At 36.3% G+C, this 21321-nt stretch overlaps 2 protein-coding genes across 2 annotated transcripts; one reads left to right on the top strand and one right to left on the bottom strand.

The window, feature by feature from the left end:
• Positions 1-967: 967 nt before the first annotated feature.
• LOC306860277 (synapsin-2-like) lies at positions 968-13580 on the bottom strand. The gene is made up of 11 exons (XM_079401894.1): positions 13100-13580; positions 9746-9803; positions 9567-9658; positions 4152-4308; positions 3978-4067; positions 3826-3888; positions 3595-3737; positions 3425-3499; positions 3228-3330; positions 2943-3080; positions 968-2136 (listed from the first exon to the last, which is right to left on the bottom strand). Exons 1-11 carry the CDS (start codon positions 13414-13416, stop codon positions 2002-2004), a joined length of 1371 nt encoding a protein of 456 aa, XP_079258020.1. The 5' UTR covers positions 13417-13580; the 3' UTR covers positions 968-2001.
• Positions 13581-14647: 1067 nt separating this feature from the next.
• Positions 14648-21084, top strand: LOC306860972 (transcription cofactor vestigial-like protein 4). The gene is made up of 5 exons (XM_079402999.1): positions 14648-15341; positions 17078-17231; positions 17351-17546; positions 17713-17824; positions 18919-21084. Exons 1-5 carry the CDS (start codon positions 15266-15268, stop codon positions 19122-19124), a joined length of 744 nt encoding a protein of 247 aa, XP_079259125.1. The 5' UTR covers positions 14648-15265; the 3' UTR covers positions 19125-21084.
• The last annotated feature ends 237 nt before the right edge of the window (positions 21085-21321 follow it).

The raw sequence follows: 21321 nt of genomic DNA, 5'->3' as shown, positions 1-21321 counted from the left end.
GAACACAACTCTTGAAGAATACTTCCATTTCTTTCACAGTTTCAGAAATTATTTTTTTGTAACACACGCAAATCTGCAAAGTATGATTAGAGAGAGCAATAATGGATGCTTGCATACCTTCATTCGGTGGTCTGATGGGGCAACTTGTTGAAAAGCCTCTGACAGGGAGCTTGTACAATATATTGTCATGGGTTTTGGCCTGAAAAGTACCCGCTATGTTTCAACGATTAATGAGTCAAGTGCATGCTATGTAGACAGTTGTCAAACATCTTGATGATGAAGTGTGATATTCTGATACCTGGGAAAACCATCTTCAAATTTCTTTTTAAATGGTTTTATAGTTTTCAACCCAGTTCCTGTAGTCCTCCAACAGTGCACATCTCACATGATCGAGGTCTTCAGCTCATTAGTAGAGACTTCAAGACTGCAAGTTCCTCCAGGAACAGGGCTGAACAACAGCTATAGCGCACCCACCTCCCATATTGGATGACCCTGGTTTGAATCTTGCTCAGATTGTGTAACAAAGACATTGTAAAATAAAGTGTTACCATCTTTTTCCATAAATATTATATATATCGTAAATTCATTAAAAAATCTCAAAATGTGATTAATTTTGTTATTTTGTGATGTTTATTTAAAGAGTTTTCTTAAATCACAACAGGGCAGTCGTGGCCTAATGGTAAGAGAGTTGGACTCGCAATCCAAAGGTTGCGAATTCGAGTCTCAGAGTCGCAGGAGTTGTAGGTGGGGGGAGTGAATATACAGCGCTCTCTCCACCCTCAATACCACGATTGAGGTGCCCTTGAGCAAGGCACCGAACCCTCCAGTGTGTGTGCACTTTGGATGGGTAAATGCAGAGCACAAATTCAGAGTATGGGTCACCATACTTGGTCATATGTCACGTCACTTTCACTAAATTGGGGGTTAAGATCCTAAAGTCCTGAAAAGATATAAATGAAGAAAAATTAAACAATATAATTTTATTTTGAACTCTTAAGGTTGACAGTCAACATCGTCTGAAGGTTAAGCACATTCACTTAACTGGCTCATTGTATGTTCAGAGTTTTATTTTTATTGCTTATTTATGTAATCGCATTTCTGCAATAATATTAGTAACAAGAACAAAAACTGATTGATGGTTAGTAATATAGCTTTCATCCATTTTAGCAAAAACATTTCACCATATTTTATAACACATTCACAATACTAGAAGTGCATACAGTATCATATATATTATTTCAACAGTGATGTCACAAAAGAAAATACAAACCTTACTTTTCAACACACAATGACACACACACATTTGATCATGCAATTAAATGTTCATTTATATTTTATAGTCTCCATTCATGTATGTATACAACCATTCACACACACATACACACATACTGGTTTTCATGTTTTATGGGTCCATAGACGTAATAGTTTTTATATTGTACAAACTGTATTTTCTATGCCATTACCCTAACCCTCACACACACAACTTTCTGCATTTTTACTTTTTCAAAAGACGTTGTGTATGATTTATAAGCTGTTTTCCTCATGGGGACCAAAAAATCTCCCCACAAGGACAAAATTTACTGGTATTATTATACTAGTGGGAACATTTGGTCCCCATAATGTAGTGAATACAAGGTACACACACACACACTCACTCACTCACTCACACACTGTAACTCTTTGAACACCATTTACTAAAACATAACACAAGACATGAGACAAGAAAAAAATAAGTACAAGGAAAGAGTGGCACTGAACACTAGGCACAATCTGCTGTATCACCACAAAACAACCCTGAAGAGACAACCGCTTCACATAGAAACAAAGCAACCATCACAAGCGCAGAACAGTGAAAGTTACACAGTACAGACTGAAATACGGATCAGCCCCAAACTAAGACTTTTCTTACAGATTATTTGTTCCCTTGCACCTCAGGTCACTGTCTGAATGTTTGAGCACAACCTGTCAGGAGCTTAAATGCTTCGAGCTTTCACGATTATGTTAGTTTGCCTGCACTAATTTTGGTCCCACTGCAACACCATTACAGTCAAGAATGTACTGCAAGCAGCCTTGTGGAGGAGCTTTCTGTGGTGGAGCGTTCTTTACTTCAACCACCGCATCCTTATCAACAGCATTCTGAAAGAAACAAGCACATCTGCTCATACACTCGTGATAAAAAACAACAACAACAACAACAAAAAACAAAACAAGTAAAACTCACACACTTATGCATATTTGCATGCATATTTTTAAATAAAATTTAAGTATTGAATTAAGTAAAATCTACTTAACTAAGTTAGGAAAAACTAGCAAAGGAAATAAGTAAATTTAACATGGCCAGTTAGAGTTCTACTTAATGATTTTAAGTTTAATCTGCAATACTCAAGTACATTTCACAGTCAAACTTTACTCAAACAATGCAGCACTGAAAAAACAAACATGCTATGTGGTTCACTTACAAACATGTAAGTAAGCAGGTAGATAACTTTTTATCCTTTCTTTAAATAATAAATCTACTCAATATAATTATTACCCAAATGAACACAGAGACCTATCACTGGATAGTGTTTGAGTATGAATGGGTCATTTTGAGTAGAAAATTAACTCCAGATGCTACAAAACAGCAAGTTACTAAACAGCAAAAGCAACCATTAAACAGTGTAAATACAACTCAAAAAGAGTGAAAACGTTAACCTTATTGATTACTCATGCCCCAGTGCATGATGGGAACAACCGGATCATAACTTTGATATTTATTAAAGAATCCTTGAAAACATAACAAACAATTCCAAGTACAACATACTTATAAGTTCAAACTTGAATTTCTATAAGCTTAAATTAAGTACTACTAATATACAGTCAAACAAAAGGTAAAATGCTGCCTTATTTTGTAAATTGGGTCTGATTTGTTTTGTGTTTACAATGTGATATGCATTATCTACCTTTCTTTGTTGAATAGCAGTTGGTCTTTTGGGATTTTGTGCCATAACATGATTCATTTTGGCAATGACCATGTCTGCTATTAGCTGCTGGTCTTCGGCCTGATGTTCCCCCACCAATGGCATAGACGAACCCATTACCTAATTAAATTACCACAGTTATTTGTAATATTACATGGAGAATGCAACACATTGGTTTAATTTGTAGACGAAAACCTACAAAACATCTAAGCTCTACAACATCCCTATATGTCACATGTATACAACTAGCAAAAGCATAGCACACACCTCAGTAATGTAATCTTTTCCATCTTTTCCATGAATAGCTTTAACAGCACAAATTTCGAGGCCTCCAAATATTTCACTGCAGGTGTCAACCCAAAGCTTATACCTGCAGAATAATGCAACTTGCTTAGTCATGCTTGAAGCATATTTGCTTACCTGAGAGCAGATGCTTTAAATGGTGCTATTGTTGTGTGGGTTACCTGTCGGTCATAGCCACCTGCTCCACCATGGCAGTGCCAGTGTTGGACTTCCAGTTACCTGAGACTGACGTCCTCCTATGAAACGAGGAGCATTCTTCATCTGTCAAGAACAGCATTTAGCTAAATCTGAGATGTGTTCAGAAACTCTACAGAATAGCATTGTGACTCACATGTAAGATTTGTAATCATTTCCGATTTTCTGGATCCTCATGTCGTATTTGGCTTCGATGAAAGGTTCACAGGTGCTGTAGGTCTGAGTGATGGCCACCACACTCGCTATGTCCTGAAACTTTGTGTGGTTCTCCACTTTCACCTTAACAACACATGTAATTAGATTACAAGCATAGCTACACGAGCACGCATCGCTTCTTTTACAGTTATCGCTTCAGTTGAATTATTACCTTCCCCACACCAGAGTGAGCGTGACCGATTTTCACCACAACTGGAAATGCCGGCATGGTCACCTGGTTTGTTTTCCCACAAACAGAGAATTTATTTAATTATGCAGATACAGTCATCATTGGAAGATAATGTTGATGCAATGATCTCTTACCATTTCTTTATAGTTGGGATAAAAGTTCTGTTCAATTAATGGGAATTTCTCCTGTCCAAGTTTCTTGCATGTGCTGATCAGACATGCAAACTGCAGATACGTTTGGAGAGATGAGTTTGAAGCAGATATCTATCAAATGATATGTCATGTCAGATTGATAATTCTCAAACTTACTGCCCAGGGCTTGTCACAGAGGTTGTAAATGGACTCCAGGGAGTTGATGCTGGGAATGCCGGCGTACTGCAGGCCGATGATTAAGTTACGGAAATCCTCATTCTCTGTCATGCTGTAAGCGTGCTGTCGGATCAGGACAAAGTCAGGCTTGAATGACCTGTAGGGGCATAGATCACACACACACACACACACACACATAGATGAAAGTTATTCGTCTGAGTCATCTTTGCAGTGTGAAGTGTTGGGGACATGTAACAGAATTACGTAATTTAATTGCAAAATAAATGCAACTGTAATCAGTTACATTTACTGAGAAAAAAATGTGCAATTAAATTACAGTTGCTTATGAAAATGTCAACGATTACAAAGGGGGTTACATCTGAATTTTTTTCACACATAGAGATTTTATTTGATTTCTTTCATAAATTGTGTTGAGTGCTCTAAAATATGAGACACCAGTGTTTCAGGCGTTTAGGACAGAGAATAGGACACATGCTTATTAGATAACTGTTTTATTTCCTATTTGGGTTTATGTAGATGCTTTATTTTTTTCAGATTAACAGTTTTTTTTTCAAGGTATTGCCAGATATCAGTGTTTCCTGTCATAACTATGCAAAGATTTGATTTCAACAACAGCTACTAAACTATTTCTTGTTATGATTTGAATGATTTTATGATCTGTATTTAACCTCGGAAAGGTTCTGATTTTGTGGTGGCTGCGCTTTAAAGTTCAATTACTATAATCTTAATTCAAGATTTTGAAAGTCTGAAAGTAATCAGTGTTGAGTGCTGCTGTAAGGTTAAATGTGTTTAAATGTTTGAAAACAGACATTTTGAAACAATCAAAAATTAATCAAATGTAATCAGTTACATTACTTCAATAAAGTAATTGAAATAGTTACACTACTTATTATAGGGTAATTTGTAATCTGTAATCTATTACATTTCCAAAGTAACCTTCCCAAATCTGGCAATGTGGTTGTATAACCTATACTAGTAATTCTTGCTTTCTTCCCTGTGAATCCTGTTTTGCTGTTGGCTGGGTGTGTCTTAGAGTGAACCTCACAGGAATTGAGGGCAAGGAACATGAAGTCCTCCCATCTTCTCGACGATGATGAAGATGAGGAAAATGACTCTATCTTCCTACCTAATTTGCTTGTTAATGTAAAAACCAGGGTTGAGACCTGCTGTCCAGTTAGAGCTCATGGAGGTCCGCTGCAACTTTCCATTGACTGGACCTCTCAACAGGTGGGCTAAGAAGCAGAAAGGATCTCCATGGTGGTAAAAGGCTTCCATCACGCCTCACACAGATTAAACACTTCGTTCCAGGTGTCCCGGCATGTATTGTGGAGATGAAGGCACTGAAACAAACCTTATCTCACAGTGTGCATGTTAAGGATTATGAATGGCTGGATATTCAAGATATATATGGGAACTGGGGCTAGACCTTTTCAGTCTGCTCATGTGAACAGTCAAAGAGAGGCTGATTACTGCAGTCATTGCCAAAGCAGCTCAGGCTCTGTGGGTTTTATCCACAATAGAGAAGCATTTCATACTCCGATTTTCAATGGAGTGGTTATGCCAGTAGCACAAGTGGAATCAGCTCAGATATTAGAAGAAGAGAGCAAAGGTTTCAGCGGCTCTGCCCTGGCACCTCTGTCTGTTTTGTCTTTGTTTAATGTTTCTATATTTGTTTGGTGCCTGAGCACATGTCTCTGTCTTTATGTTGGCCATGTGCTTCCCTTTTATATATATATACAGTCAGGTCCATAAATATTGGGACAACGGCACAATTCTAACATTTTTGGCTCTATACACCACCACAATGGATTTCAAATTAAACGAACAAGATTTGCTTTAACTGCAGACTGTCAGCTTTAATTTGAGGGTATTTACATCCAAATCAGGTGAACGGTGTAAGAATTACAACAGTTTGTATATGTGCCTCCCACTTGTTAAGGGACCAAAGTAATGGGACAATTGGCTTCTCAGCTGTTCCATGGCCAGGTGTGTGTTATTCCCTCATTATCCCAATTACAATGAGCAGATAAAAGGTCCAGAGTTCATTTCAAGTGTGCTATTTGCATTTGGAATCTGTTGCTGTCAACTGTCAAGATGAGATCCAAAGAGCTGTCACTATCAGTGAAGCAAGCCATCATTAGGCTGAAAAAACAAAACAAACCCATCAGAGAGATAGCAAAAACATTAGGCGTGGCCAAAACAACTGTTTGGAACATTCTTAAAAAGAAGGAACGCACCGGTGAGCTCAGCAACACCAAAAGACCCGGAAGACCACGGAAAACAACTGTGGTGGATGACCGAAGAATTCTTTCCCTGGTGAAGAAAACACTCTTCACAACAGTTGGCCAGATCAAGAACACTCTCCAGGAGGTAGGTGTATGTGTGTCAAAGTCAACAATCAAGAGAAGACTTCACCAGAGTGAATACAGAGGGTTCACCACAAGATGTAAACCATTGGTGAGCCTCAAAAACAGGAAGGCCAGATTAGAGTTTGCCAAACGAAATCTAAAAAAGCCTTCACAGTTCTGGAACAACATCCTATGGACAGATGAGACCAAGATCAACTTGTACCAGAGTGATGGGAAGAGAAGAGTATGGAGAAGGAAAGGAACTGCTCATGATCCTAAGCATAACACCTCATCAGTGAAGCATGGTGGTGGTAGTGTCATGGCGTGGGCATGTATGGCTGCCAGTGGAACTGGTTCTCTTGTATTTATTGATGATGTGACTGCTGACAAAAGCAGCAGGATGAATTCTGAAGTGTTTTGGGCAATATTATCTGCTCATATTCAGCCAAATGCTTCAGAACTCACTGGACGGCGCTTCACAGTGCAGATGGACAATGACCCAAAGCATACTGCAAAAGCAACCAAAGAGTTTTTGAAGGGAAAGAAGTGGACTGTTATGCAATGGCCAAGTCAATCACCGGCCTGAATCCGATTGAGCATGCATTTCACTTGCTAAAGACAAAACTGAAGGGAAAATGCCCCAAGAGCAAGCAGGAACAGAAGACGGTTGCAGTAGAGGCCTGGCAGAGCATCACCAGGGATGAAACCCAGCGTCTGGTGAGGTCTATGCGTTACAGACTTCAGGCTGTAATTGACTGCAAAGGATTTGCAACCAAGTATTAAAAAGTGAAAGTTTGATTTATGATTATTATTCTGTCCCATTACTTTTGGTCCCTTAACAAGTGGGAGGCACATATACAAACTGTTGTAATTCCTACACCGTTCACCTGATTTGGATGTAAATACCCTCAAATTAAAGCTGACAGTCTGCAGTTAAAGCACATCTTGTTCGTTTCATTTGAAATCCATTGTGGTGGTGTATAGAGCCAAAAATGTTAGAATTGTGTCGATGTCCCAATATTTATGGACCGGACTGTATATATATATTGGAACTTGACAGAGATACAATGCACAAGATACAAACACAGAACATATGACAAACATTATTACACAAATCTCTCACACTGCTACAAATTTACGTGTGTAGATGGTATACAGAACATAAAGGAAAGGCAAACGTGTACATGCGGACCATGTACAAGACAGGTGACTACACATGATTGTAGCACATTAATCAGAACCTAAAGTGCATGTCAGGACTCCTACTTTCCATTTGGTTATATGCAGTTTTCATATTATACCAGATTCAACTGTCCAGGAGCTTTAGCAGGCGGCTCCATAATTTTTAAAAAAATGGGCATTTATTCCTAAGTGAGGAAGTTAATTTCTCAAGTGTAAGAGTGTCTGCTAACAAACTGAGCTATTGAGTAATAGAGATTTTAATTATGTCCTTCCAGTTTAATAATATTACTTTTTTTTGCTAGTATAGATGAAACAAAAATAAATGTTTTGATTTCTTTTGGGGCGCTAACATAAGAGAGATCGCCTAGCAGAAATAATAAAGGAGATAAGGAAACAGTGACATTTAAAATCTCCTCTTATTTATCCACAACTTCTGTCCAAAATGTCTTTACATATGTGCAGTTCCAAAAGGAGTGAATATAATCATCTAAACTGTTGTGACCATATGTACAGGTATTCAAGCTAACAAAGCCCATAATTGTCAATTTACTCTTAGTAATGTGTACTCGATATTGTATTTTATATTGTAACCACTGCATTCTGGTATTCTGGGCCATGTGCTTCCCTTGTCCTGCCTCCTTGTTTTCCTTTACCACGCTCCCTCATTTAGTCCTTGTTTGACTAATTGTGCTCACTTATTCCCCATACCTACATTTACCGTCTTGGCCACTTGAAAGCATGTGCATGCAACAGTAAGTAAGGCTGTGCCATGTCTTAAATACGCCAAAGTGCAGTGCCCTTAATGCACACTAAATCCATGCTTCAGAGCTGTAATCAAGGCTAAGGGTCTCTCATTGTGCATCATGTTCTCAAAATAAATCGTGTTCCACAACACGAAATAAAAACAAAAATAAAAAAGGTTCCACACACACCTGTGATCTTCATGCCCACCTGAACACTTGGGCCAAATACAGGAAATATGTAATGTAAGTAGACAAGTAGTCAAAGACTGCAAATGTGGGTATTCGGACAGGCCCCAAAATACTGACACTCTGTCGTGTAACATCGTCCCAGAGACTGGTTTACATCAGTAGATCTCAAGGATGCTTATTTCCATACAGAGATGTTTCCTGCAGACAGGACATTCCTGGCTCATTCAATACTTGGTGTGGGAGCGGGGTATGATCATGGCGCTTACACACGTTTTCATATTTAAATTAAATACGTCTGATAATCTATAATAGACCTTGATAAGATTAGATGCCATATTGAATTTAACGGATGAAAACAAGGCTGTGAGGGAGAGACTTACAGTCTTTACATCTGAACAGTCGGCATGTTTTAACAACAGTTCAATCTGTTAAGCGCACTGTACTTCTGTCCCTCACAGCCTCGTTTTCATTCCTGTCAAAAAGTAAATATAGGGTTCTACCCTGACTAAGGTCTATGCTATAATGTCTCATATAGTAATTTTAGACAATGTTTTGAATGTGCTTCTAAAGACTCTGAATTGATGTAAATTCATGGACCATTTGTGTAATTACACAGAAGCATCGTCTCGGTGACATGCCACTCAAATCATTGTGAAAGGGCTTTTATTACAATTGTCCTTTATTACATCTCAGCATAATGATATACAGTAGCTTTCATGTGTGACACATCAAATCAGATCTCTCCAAGTGGGCTAATTTAGCTTTCACATTGATTGAAGGTTAACTAAGTTTGCTGGCTGTTATTGTACACAATAACAAAATAGATCTGACAGTTTTAGACAATATACAATAGTTACTGCACATTAATAATTGCACTTGAATGTAGCGATACAATTCAAATAGTTTGTGGTGATTTTTAAATGTGAGTTTACCTGACAGCTGTGTTTTCATTCTGCAGAACCTGCACAGCCACGTTACATGATCCATTAGCATGAGCCACAACACTGATGTCTCCAAACTCAGCCTGAAAAACAAAACCAACCAATCAGGAGCTCAACTAATACGAATACTTTGATTGATCTCATTTGTCTTGTGACTTTCATAACCTCACCTGTTCAACTTTAATATCGTAATCTCCATTCAGTTTTTTCCCTTTAAGGATTTTGGCCCTGTAGTAAAAGGGAAGGAAAAAGATTTAAAAACGATATATATATATATATATTTATTTATATTTATTTTAGTAACTGATGACACGTAATCTGGATAGCATATTCAAATTCTAATTAGGTACTTGTAATTAGATTATTTTACGTTTTAAAATGCTCATTATTCATCATTTACTGATTCTCCCTAATTCTTCTTTTTTCCTTTTTTAAAATTTCCTCTACTGTGTGTCATACCATTCAGCTTTGATCATATTCACAAACACAGAAAGGAAGAAAGAAAGAAAGAAAGAAAGAATGAAAGGAATATATTTCCTTTCTCTTTTTCGCATCAATATGGTATTTTTAATGGTAAGATCATAACAAGTTTTAAAAAAGCAAAGCAAGCTATGAGTTATCTAAAAAGTACTCAGAATACATGACATAAAATGAGTAACCAACATTACGTTAATAACTACAATTTTAATTGTGTAATCTGTAATCAGTGACTGACTACAGTTTGTCTACCCAGCTCAATATATTTAAATATACATTTAGATGTAAAATATACATTTTTCTGTTCAAGGTATTAGCAAACATGAGAAGCTCAGGGTTTTTTTCAAATTGAAATAAATTTGATCATACAGAAATGCACTCATATTTCACACAAATACTTACAGTAAGTATAATTAAGATTACATAGTAATGTACTTTATCATATGTGAGTTCATTAATTATCTCTGATTCATCAATAATTTATGTAAAAATATCTCTTTCGAACTGTGCTACATGTAACAAGCTTTGACAACAGTCTGTCACTGGGGCCGTTAAAGGTGCATATTAGTACCTTAAGAGTAGCAATATGGTACCACTATACGCTTAAAGTACTTCTATGAAGATATCCCTTATAGGATACTCCAGTGACAAGCTGCTGTACAATCGTTACACTTCTTTTTCTGGGAACATATATGAAGGTGGTATTTTTGCCCTAAATGTTGGCACGAGGATGATGGCATATTGTGCAGTAGGCTAGTTACCATGGTGATTAACATTTTTGCTCATTTTGTCACCTGAAGTAGTTCGTGTGACATTCCAGGAATTCCTCGATTAAATTGTCTTGCTACAATTTGAATGTTTTCTCTTCAATTTGAGGTTAGACACATGTTTTAGCAGGACTCTGTATAGGCATAATGGTCTTTCTACTGTACAAACTGTATTTTCTGTCCCCTTAGCCTAAACCTACCCCTCACACAAATTTTTCACTTGCATAAAACATCATGCTGTATGATTTATAAGCTCCCCACAAGGTCAAAATTTCCTGGTATTGCTATCTTGTGGGAACATTTGATCAACATTGTGTAGGGAATATCAGGACACACACAATGTAAATGATTATTATCATTTATATTCAATGATAAAATTAATACTGTCAACGTATGTTGAAATATGTTCAAAATAGGTCGATTTAGCTGTATTATAGAGCTGCAGTGCCACCAAACTGGATGTAGGTTGCTGAGCTAGTAACATGAAGAGCTATAATTCAGACCAGTGGAGTTTAACCGTCTTGTTAGTAATTACACATTTCACCAACAGTATCATGCAGTGCACTAATGTTCCTCTGCTGACGGATACTATGGTTTCAGAGCCGGACTGAAATCTCGACTGATTGCTTCTCTGTCGGTCTGCAACAGATGCACACTGCTGATCCACCTTTAAACTAAATCAAGTACACTCTTAAAAATAAAGGTGCTTCAAGCGATGCCATAGAAGAACCATTTTGGTTCCTCAAAGAACCATTCAGTCAAAGGTTCTTTAAAGAACCATCTCTTCCTTACCTTTTTATAATCTGAAGAACCTTCACCACAAAGAAGCTTTTGTGAAACAGAAAGGTTCTTCAGATGTTAAAGGTTCTTTATGGAACCATTTAGACAAAAAGGTCTTCTATGGCATAGTGAAGCACCTTTATTTTTAAGAGTGTACCTCATATGAAGTCAAAATCGCTATTAATGTGTAGTAAACGGTACAGTGTAGTGAAGGTTATATTGCTAACAACATCACAGTTTAAATGACAGTATATTATACTGTATATAGATCGAATGTTTAGGTTATATCCTCATATATAAGAAAGTGAAAAGCATTTTAATGCTTAATCTAATTATCGTAATGTAGACAAGGCTATAAGATATAAGACTGCACCTATTAATTTCAATGCATTTCACCACACAAAAACATAACACAACAGCCCTCCTTCAGACAGGAGTTATTACTGAAAACTGGTGGAGCAAACACGTAAACCAATGGTCACTTATTGTGGATATTAGTGACCCATTTAATCCCAAATTATTCTCAACTAAGCACATGTATTGTATTTACACATTATTCAACAATCTGTCTAACAAAATAATTTTTTATATGCATACCAGCAAGATTTAATTGAATAAAATCCATATTATTAATATATTAATAGCAGACCCTTTAAACATAAAATGTATTTAATATAGTATCTTTTGAATCTGTATCTGCATTATATGTTATTACATGGTTTGGTCTTAGTCTTTTTATTTATATAGCACCAGATAATTACAATGTTCATTGTCCAATGTGCTTTACAATTCAAAGATAAAACCAAATAGCAATACAAAGAAACAAATATAACCCTAACACACAGTTTTTGGGAGCTTTGATTCGGACAGGATTATAGCCTTTTTCACAAGAATCAGAAGTTACGTCAGCGCAGGGTAAAATCAGTTCTGTTACAGGTCTGCGCCTATTATATCAGGGTGCCCTTTTCTCAAATAATGCTTCTTATCTTTTCTGTTTTGTCTGTTTTCCAGGTTGTTGTTATATAATCTATAAAGAAATAACATTTTACTTGTTTGTAACTTATATGGCCACTCAGACCGCTAATGCGTGAGAGAATAGACATATTAATAATTCACTATTATTTTCTAAATAATCTCTGTGTTATGTGTTACTTTGTCATCTTGCGTGAGTAAGTGAAATATCATTACAAATCAAACACACTTTAGGCACTTTAGATCAGTGAGACCCAAGATTTATCCAGTAATGGCGTTGCCTTTTCCCAGCCAAAAACAGCATGAAGCATGTGAATGAAAGAAGTCAATTATGAAAGTGTGCGTTTACTATATCTTCTTGTTTTTATATTTGCACCAAAACAAAATTAAATGATTAAGCTTATAGCACAAAATAAATAACTCAACAGATAAGGATTAAAACAAGGGCAGAAACCAAATACAGCCTGATTAGGAAAAAAAAAAAACTCAACCTTATCGAGGAGCTCAAGTGAAAATCGTTGCTCTTACCAGTCCTGCTGTGGTTCATCGATGACCAGCAGGAGCTTGTGTCTCTTGGACGAGGCGGGCACAGCCGTTTGCTCCACCAGCCCTGCTGAGGCGGCTGTCTGCTTCACCACACTGGTGATGGAGCTGAAGAATCCCGTCCCCAGAGGCTGGGGTTGGATGGGTTTTCTCTCCTGGCCCGGGGACACCGGAGCCGGCCCCGAGGCTGGTCCAGGAGGGGGAGGCTGAGGAGGATCTGGTTTCTGCAGGTCTGACATGTAGCCATTAGGCAGGTTGGAGATAAAGGTGCTGTCCGACAGACGCCGGCGCAGGTAGTTCATGGCTAAAGAGACTAGAGGAGGAGGGCTGCTTTGGAAATAGATGTGGAGATGTCAAGCGCCTGCATTCAGGGGATTTGGCCCAGCGGAGGAAGCTCAGGACTGAATACCCAGCGAAGTGAGATGCTGGGATCCCTCCTTGCGTCGCAGTGTTTCCTCCCCTCTCTGCTTTCTCCAGCTCTGATGCCGTATATGCAGCCAATCAGATGCTTGCTGCATCCCTGCATGAGATGCTTGCTCTCTCTACCCTCCCCCATGCTAGACTGCCTGATCGCATCCTTCATGACAAGACAGTATACAAAATAAAAAGGTTTCCTGCAGTGCATGCGTGGGAAAATACTAAGCGGGGCAAATGAGCTTCCACTTGTAGAATTACTATTTTGTTTTTCTCACAGATACAGCTAGATATTGCTTGAACTTTCAGTGTATTCTACATGATTTACTGCATTCTTTACCACAGCTCACCCCTGATTCTTGCAGGCAAGAGATTTCTGTTGCAGTACCTTTTAACTATTATTTATTTCCTTATGAATATTTAGTGTGACCTTAATTTATTATTAACACATCTTGATAGACTGAGGGATGATGCACCAACCAGGTCACTTATTTGTCTTCAGATTCCAATTGGCAAACATATAATACATGTTTTGGCACGTTTTCCCACAATAATTACATGATGAGTGAGTAGGTGATCCTTTGCAGCTGTTTAAACACATTTGACCACATTTGAGCGTTTCCACCTCGAATGCAATGTCAATGTCTACTACCTCCAGTGGTTGAAAGGGGACAATCAAAATTGAATTGCATTTCCACATGTATTTGGCGAAGTTCTTGTGATGCATCGACCAAAATACATCTTATAAAGAGGGCTATATATGCTGCTTTAAAAAAAATGTACTGCACTGAAACTACAAAACAATCAGAAATGTCTTTCATCATGTGCCATCTTTTTTTCAGCAAAACTGTTTATGAATATGTGGAGTTATTTTATAAATATAGAATGTATGGCATGTTGCCTTTAAAAAAATGAGAGCGAGAAATGGAGCATTAATTGTTAGGCCTATTTGTATTAGTATAGGCTATCTTGCCTTCATGTATAACTTCAGAGACATTAATTAACATTATGAATATGACAATATGAACACGAAAGCTAGCAAGCAACACAATAAACATCATCTCCTCATTGCCCCTCAAGTAAATGTCGCGAGATGTTCTCGGAGCGCGGTCACGTGGTACGTGCATCTTTTTCCAGCGCTGGTCAGGATCGGCCAATAGCAGGCGTTTTTAATGACTGCGTAACAATTTTTAATATTTTCATTGAAATTGGTGTTACAATTGTGACAGAAAATGTAAGATATAACTCCAGATATAAATAAATCAACCACGCTTTTTGAAAAATGTAAATGTAATAAGTAAATATCGAGTGTTTGTTAATTCTAGAGTTAATTCTATCAAGTTTTTTTTTTCTTGCGGGGAAACACACGGACTTCTGTCGAGCAGAGTTAGCATTTTACTGATTATCTTTTACTATCGTAACACAACAGCTACTCACCACCTGTTTGACTGCTTTATTTACCATTCATATAGACAACTTGACGAGTATGAATTAATATTTAGGATTTAAGTCACTAAAGTAAACTTTAGACGGACAGGCTAGCAGCTAACAGCTAAAATAGCTCCGCTTGCTAAAAACAACGCACACTTTTTATATCTTTATTTCCACATCTTACTTTCAGCTATTGTAATGTTGCTTATGTTTTCCCATCTGAAAGACCAGCCTTACACCGTTACTAACAGCCGAGCTGGAGTAACCGATTAGATTTATGCTTTAAATGTAAATGCTTGTGTTAAAATGGATATCTTGATTAATAATTTGATCAATAAAATGAACGATAACATCAGCAGGCTGCATTGTAATTCATATGAGGGTAAGTAACTGCATTCACAGCTCTTAAACACAATACATATTTAATATTGAGTTTCTGAAGTAATGTCGTGGGAATGCCATGCATTAATACTTGAGTATGGAATAATACTAATCATCCAGTACCATCACAGTAACGAAAATGCTGCCATTAATTAAATATTTAGTTCAAATTGCATCTAGTATATGATCATTTCTTAGACAAAAAAAAGAAGAAACTTAATGAGTTTAAAAACTAAAGTAAAAGCATTTTTCTTGCATAATAAATATATGTAAGAGCACATATTTTAATCATTATTTTAATCTTTTTTTTCAGGGTTAAATTTATTTTGTACATTTTTCATCCTGATATAAACTTGGTATGCCGTAATGTCAAATGTGACCCTGGACCACAAAACCAGTCATAAGGGTCAATTTTTCTAAATTGAGATTTATACATCATCTGAAAGCTATAATCGAATAATCTCTCCATTGATATATGGTTTGTTATGATCAGACAATATTTATCTGAGATACAACTATTAGAAAATCTGGAATCTGAGGGAGCAAAAAAATCTAAATATTGAGAAAATCTCCTTTAAAGTTGTTCAAATGAAGTTCTTAGCAATGCATATTACTAATCAAAAATGAAGTTTTGATATATTTACGGTAGGAAATTTACTAAATATCTTCATGGAACATGATCTTTAATATCCTAATGATTTTTGGCATAAAAGAGAAATGTATAATTTTGACCCGTACAATGTATTTTTGGCTATTGCTACAAATATACCTGTGTTACTCATGACTGCTTTTGTGCTGCAGGGTCTGATATTTTAAGGTTAACATTTTGAAGCTTTTTTTTCTTCAATATTATATCAAGACTTTATGCCCCCTCAAAATAAAAAAATGCACTTAATTAAAAAATACACATTTTCATTAAAAAAAGTAGTATTTCTGAGTTTACTTTTTAATCATTTAGCAGATGCAGTGTTTCCCCTGCCATTATTTTAGGGGGGTGGCACACAGAAATGTAAAGGTATTCACGGCAACCCGTCAAAATAAAGGTTTGGGTTTCAATTGTAGACATTGCGGCAGAAATATATTCCTATTGTTCAGTAGAATGTACGTAATAGCCTACTCAAATGATTAAAACCTTATTTTTAAGGAATAATCATAAAATATGTCTTCAATATTTTAATTGTAATATTAAATCCCCTTTATTTTCCAAAAAAATAAGATTTGTTTAATTTTCATTAATTAAAAGATAAATTAAATGAATGTTTTTATGCCAGAAAAAAATGGAACAGATTATGTTGGGCAGGTCATTCCGCCAGCAGTTAATGTAAATGAAATGAAGGCAAATCTTTGGGATGGCACTACAATGCACCGTTCACTTGCAGAATGAAAGCCTCTAGAGGCACATACGTCTGACGTAGTGAATTTAGGTAAAGGGGTGCAGAGCTAGTGGTGGTTTTATAGACAAACATCAATGCCTTGAATTTAATACGAAATTTAGTCTTAGTCATTTTTAGTCTATATAAGAATAAATTAGGCTAATAGATCTAGAAAAAACTTAACATCATGTCATTGACTAATTTAGTCCACGTAATTGCGCGTATGGGTCAACATTACTTGGTCGTATGTCACTTCACTTTCATTCAAGCATGATGATGAACCTCTATCTTTGTTAAGCATCATTTGCAATGAAAGCATTATTTGCAATGACTGTGCCTTAATCTGAATCTGGTTTCTTGACAGGTGATTCAAGAGCATCTAGTCTTCCTGTGCTTAACTCAGGATGTACACCCACGAGCCCAACCAAGAGAAAACACCATGAAAACTCTCTGAATCATCAGAAAGACTCCGATGAAGAGCAGATGAACAAAATGAGATGCTTATTAGGATCACATCTGTATGTCTGCTACAGTTCTGTTATTTGCAGTGCAGCAAAGTTTCCCATGTTTTGAATTGTTCAATCAGATTTTCTCACCACATGTATTTTGCATGTTTTTTTCTTGTGTTATTTTTTAGGAGAAATTTGAATGGAGACACTGAAAGTCAGGAGTTATGGAATTATAGTCACACATCTCTGAGTGGTCTTCATAACCATCATGTATTTGCACCTTTCCCCATTTTTGCAGTGGATCAACCCGTTGAGATGACCAAACACAGCTTGGATCCTAGGAGCATGCTTCTAATTCCTGGATCCAGCACAAGTCGCCAGCAGGTCAGACTTATACGATCTGAGGCATTCATGTGCCTTTTTGTTTTACTTTGTTTTTACATCAGTGTTTCACTCATACAGGATGTGTTGCTAAATGTGTTCCAGTGCATTGGCATATATTGTCATATTTCCAAACAGAACAAAATAAGTTACATTCCTTTTATATCAGAATCGTCCATCGGTAATCACCTGTGCCCCTGCCAGCAACCGCCCTTGCAGGCTCTCCAGTTGCCACATGTCCCCTAATAGCTGCACATCTGGATCCACCAACAAGACCAAAGGTACTGTCTACTAATCTAGCACCTTGAGGTATCAGAAGTGTGTAGTTGGTTGACTAGCACATAATTATCTGCTGCTCTTAACTGGTTATCAGAACTAAGGGTTGGCTACAAGTGTTGGGAGATTGATGGAATTGTTTTTTCAATTGCTATGGCAGACTTATTTAAAAAAAAAAAAACTTTTAAATTGCTTAATTAAAAAATAAACATTAAAATAAATATAAATATTTATTGTGAGAAATTGAATTCTTGTTTCTAAATGTTACAATTAAAGCTGTCAAGGAATTCAAATTCATACTCTAATTAATTACATGATGTGTCGATTAATTAATATTAATGAATAAATTAATATTAATAGCTTATTGAGTCTTATTGAGTGAGTCATTCAATCATTCATTCAACTGATTCATTTATTTATTTAATTTATTACGTTTGAATTATGGTTATTTTTCATACAAAAACACATGGATTCGCTACAGGAGGCCTTTATTCACGCCCTGGAGCCGTGTGAGGCACGTTTTATTATAGATGCGCATACTTTATTTGACGTTTTGTGGACTGTAGAGCAAAAAGCACCCACCACTGCAATGATAGAGCATAGAAGAGCCAGAACAAGTTTAAATATAACTCTGATTGGATTCGTCTGAAGGAAGAAAGTCATATACACCTAGGATTGCTTCATATGCTCACTTCAGGCTGCTCCATAGACCACAATGCAACACGAGTGTGACGTCATCGCAGATCGTGATTAAATTATCCCCACCCCAAATAACATCATAAATCATAAATGATTTTAAAATAAAAAAACATTTAAAATACCCCAAGCATACCTATATGTATGTTGCATCAAACTAATTTGTAAGGCAAAAAAAATTTAAATAATAAACCAACTCCAGAGTGGATTCCAAGTGATCTTCATTGGTGAAATTGAGCAAAAATGACAATACTGGCAATATTGTGTTTAAAATGTATCACAATGGTTGTCCATAGATTATTTAGTATCAGAGTTCAGTGGCACTGATTCTGTGTGGGCCTGGTAAGACTGTATGATGGTAGATCTTTACGCATAGGGTCTCTGTTTGTTTTCTCTTCATCAGCAAACGCTGTGTGTGATGACCCTGTGATTGAGGAGCATTTCCACCGCAGTCTTGGGAAGATCTATAAGGAGCCGGCGCCTGCCTCTAACTCCGTGTGCATCACAGGCTCAGTTGATGACCACTTCACTAAAGCACTGGGGGATGCCTGGTTACAGATCAAAGCCAAAGGCAATGGCGGTACAACACCAAATCACGAGAGTCAATGATAAACTAAACCACAAACATAAACCCTGTGAGGTTAGCTCACTCCAGAAGTGTACTTAAGACCAGAACCATTCATTCAGAATTCGAAACAGCATACTATTCGTACAATTTCTATCATGTGAATTCAGTTTCAGCTTGTTGAAGCATGCGTGACCAGGGCTGGGTGATATGTTCAGATTTTCTTTAAGTTTTTGTTCTTCTTTGAGAATAAAGATGTATATCACAATAATGTAGATAAGTAAACAGTCAGAACAAAGAAACAAATCAAATAAACACTGCTTAAAGTTTCTATGATAGGTCTAGCTAACAGCAGGGTTAAAGTAATAAATACTACAAAATTTGTGTTAAAAACTGTAATCTGTACTATATGGGTTAATCATAGATTCATTATTAAAGCTTTAAAAGTGACTCTAAAGTTCAAAAACACTAATGACTCCATTTTGATATATGTTTGTATCATTTGACCAGTTAGATATGCTCCTGAATTAAGTATTAATACGTTGCTTGTCTGTATTTTGCTCCATCTTGGGGTGCACGCTAAATTGAGTATTACATTGAGTTTCTGACAGCTTATTGAGCTATAAATAACTCTTTTTTTTATGTCAAGAACATCATGCTATTTATATGATTCATATGTGCGCACAGAACCTGAGCTCTTCCCAGGTTCTGTGCATGACTTTAAAACTGTAACAGTTGGTATCTGTTTTTGATTTTCACTCAGATTATCTTTATTTTTGTCATTGACATTATCAAGATAAGCAACTGCTGGGACAGTGTGTTCTATATTTTTCTAACCCGTTTCATGAGATGTGTAAGCAGCTGGCTTGGCCTCTGGAAAGGCACTGACACATGCAGTATCTGGATTGATTCAGTTTCAGCTCTGTGGACCCTTTTCACAGACTGCCATGACACATTTCTGCAATGATCAACTAAACTAACTCTAGCAGAGTGTTAACACTGCTGTGATTACTAATACAGCTGCTGTAAATTTGGCATCTGTCTCTCTTTGGATTGCCATAATACTTCTTTGTTATACACTTTTATGGAAAGTCATGGGAACTTTTTTTTATTTGCTGTTGGAAGAACAACATTAAATAATGTGTTATTGTTTCCCATGTAGGTTTACCCTGCTATAGTTAACTACCATGCTGTGGAAATGTAAAAAAAAAGGGTCCATACATGACTAAATTATTATGTGAACACTCACTGATTTGCATACCAATACCAATGAATATATTTAATTAAATGGCACATTGACCTGAACATGAGTATCCACTGTCTCTGTGCTCCAGCTTATTGCATTCAGTGAGTTATTTGTTTGTTGGTTATTATTATTATTATTAGTCGACTTTTAAGTCACAAAATTCAAAAATTAATTAAATTAAATTAATTAATAACCAGAACTAAGTTTAAATTAGGTAGGTGTTTGTGTGTGGTTTTATAATGCATTATACACACTAAATGATTTAATTTCCTTGTTTTTTAACTTTTTTTCCCCTCTTTGTTCAACTTTCATAATGTAAAATATGACAATCATTCATCACAGCGGTGCTTGATGAATATATATATATCTGTCATTAACTTGTGCATGCTCTTCTTTTTTCCTTGTAATGTACCTGGCGAATATTCATTTAGATGCAATACATGCAAATATGTTGAGCCATCTTACTATGCTAAACTGAAAGCTGTTTAGTGGTGAATTGAACAAAGTCTCATGAGTGTCCCGTTTGACATGGGTTAAGCATTTATATGTAATTTTAAAAATAAATAAATGAAATGGTAATACAGCTAATTTTGAAATGACAGGGGCTGTGCCGTTACATTCAAGTGCTGTACTTATTTAGAAAAAAAAGAAAGAAAAGAAAAAGAAAAACTATCAATGTAATTTGATTTGTAACTTTATTTCTTCTTAAAATGACCATTTTCATATATATTTTTTTTTACATCAAATAAAGTCACCTCAAAATAAATAATATTGTTTTCTGGAACTTTTTTCTGCACTCACATTAGATTTAGCCTTAATAACAGAATCCTCTTATAGGATGTCATTTTGAATTGTAATAACACAAACATGTTACATTTAGGCAAGTTTACGTTAAAGGCATCACTGTATTATTAATAACCTATGAATGAAACTTCTTAAATGCCAACTGTAATTTTTTAGCAGGTGACACATTTATTAATGTTACATGAACAGCC

This window comes from Barbus barbus (assembly GCF_936440315.1).
Source record: "Barbus barbus genome assembly, chromosome: 41".
Classification (NCBI taxonomy): Eukaryota; Metazoa; Chordata; class Actinopteri; order Cypriniformes; family Cyprinidae; genus Barbus; species Barbus barbus.
Note: the sequence above shows the minus strand (reverse complement) of the source record. Positions and strands in the feature narration are given on the sequence as shown.

Coding starts and splice junctions, on each gene's coding strand:
- LOC306860972 (XM_079402999.1), top strand. CDS start 15,266: ATGGATATCTTGATTAATAATTTGATCAATAAAATGAACGATAACATC. Junction 15,342..17,077: donor GCATTGTAATTCATATGAGG/GTAAGTAACTGC, acceptor GTTTCTTGACAG/GTGATTCAAGAGCATCTAGT. Junction 17,825..18,918: donor ATCCACCAACAAGACCAAAG/GTACTGTCTACT, acceptor TCTCTTCATCAG/CAAACGCTGTGTGTGATGAC.
- LOC306860277 (XM_079401894.1), bottom strand. CDS start 13,416: ATGAACTACCTGCGCCGGCGTCTGTCGGACAGCACCTTTATCTCCAAC. Junction 3,081..3,227: donor GAAAAGATTACATTACTGAG/GTGTGTGCTATG, acceptor TAATTTAATTAG/GTAATGGGTTCGTCTATGCC. Junction 2,137..2,942: donor CTGCTATTCAACAAAGAAAG/GTAGATAATGCA, acceptor TGTTTCTTTCAG/AATGCTGTTGATAAGGATGC.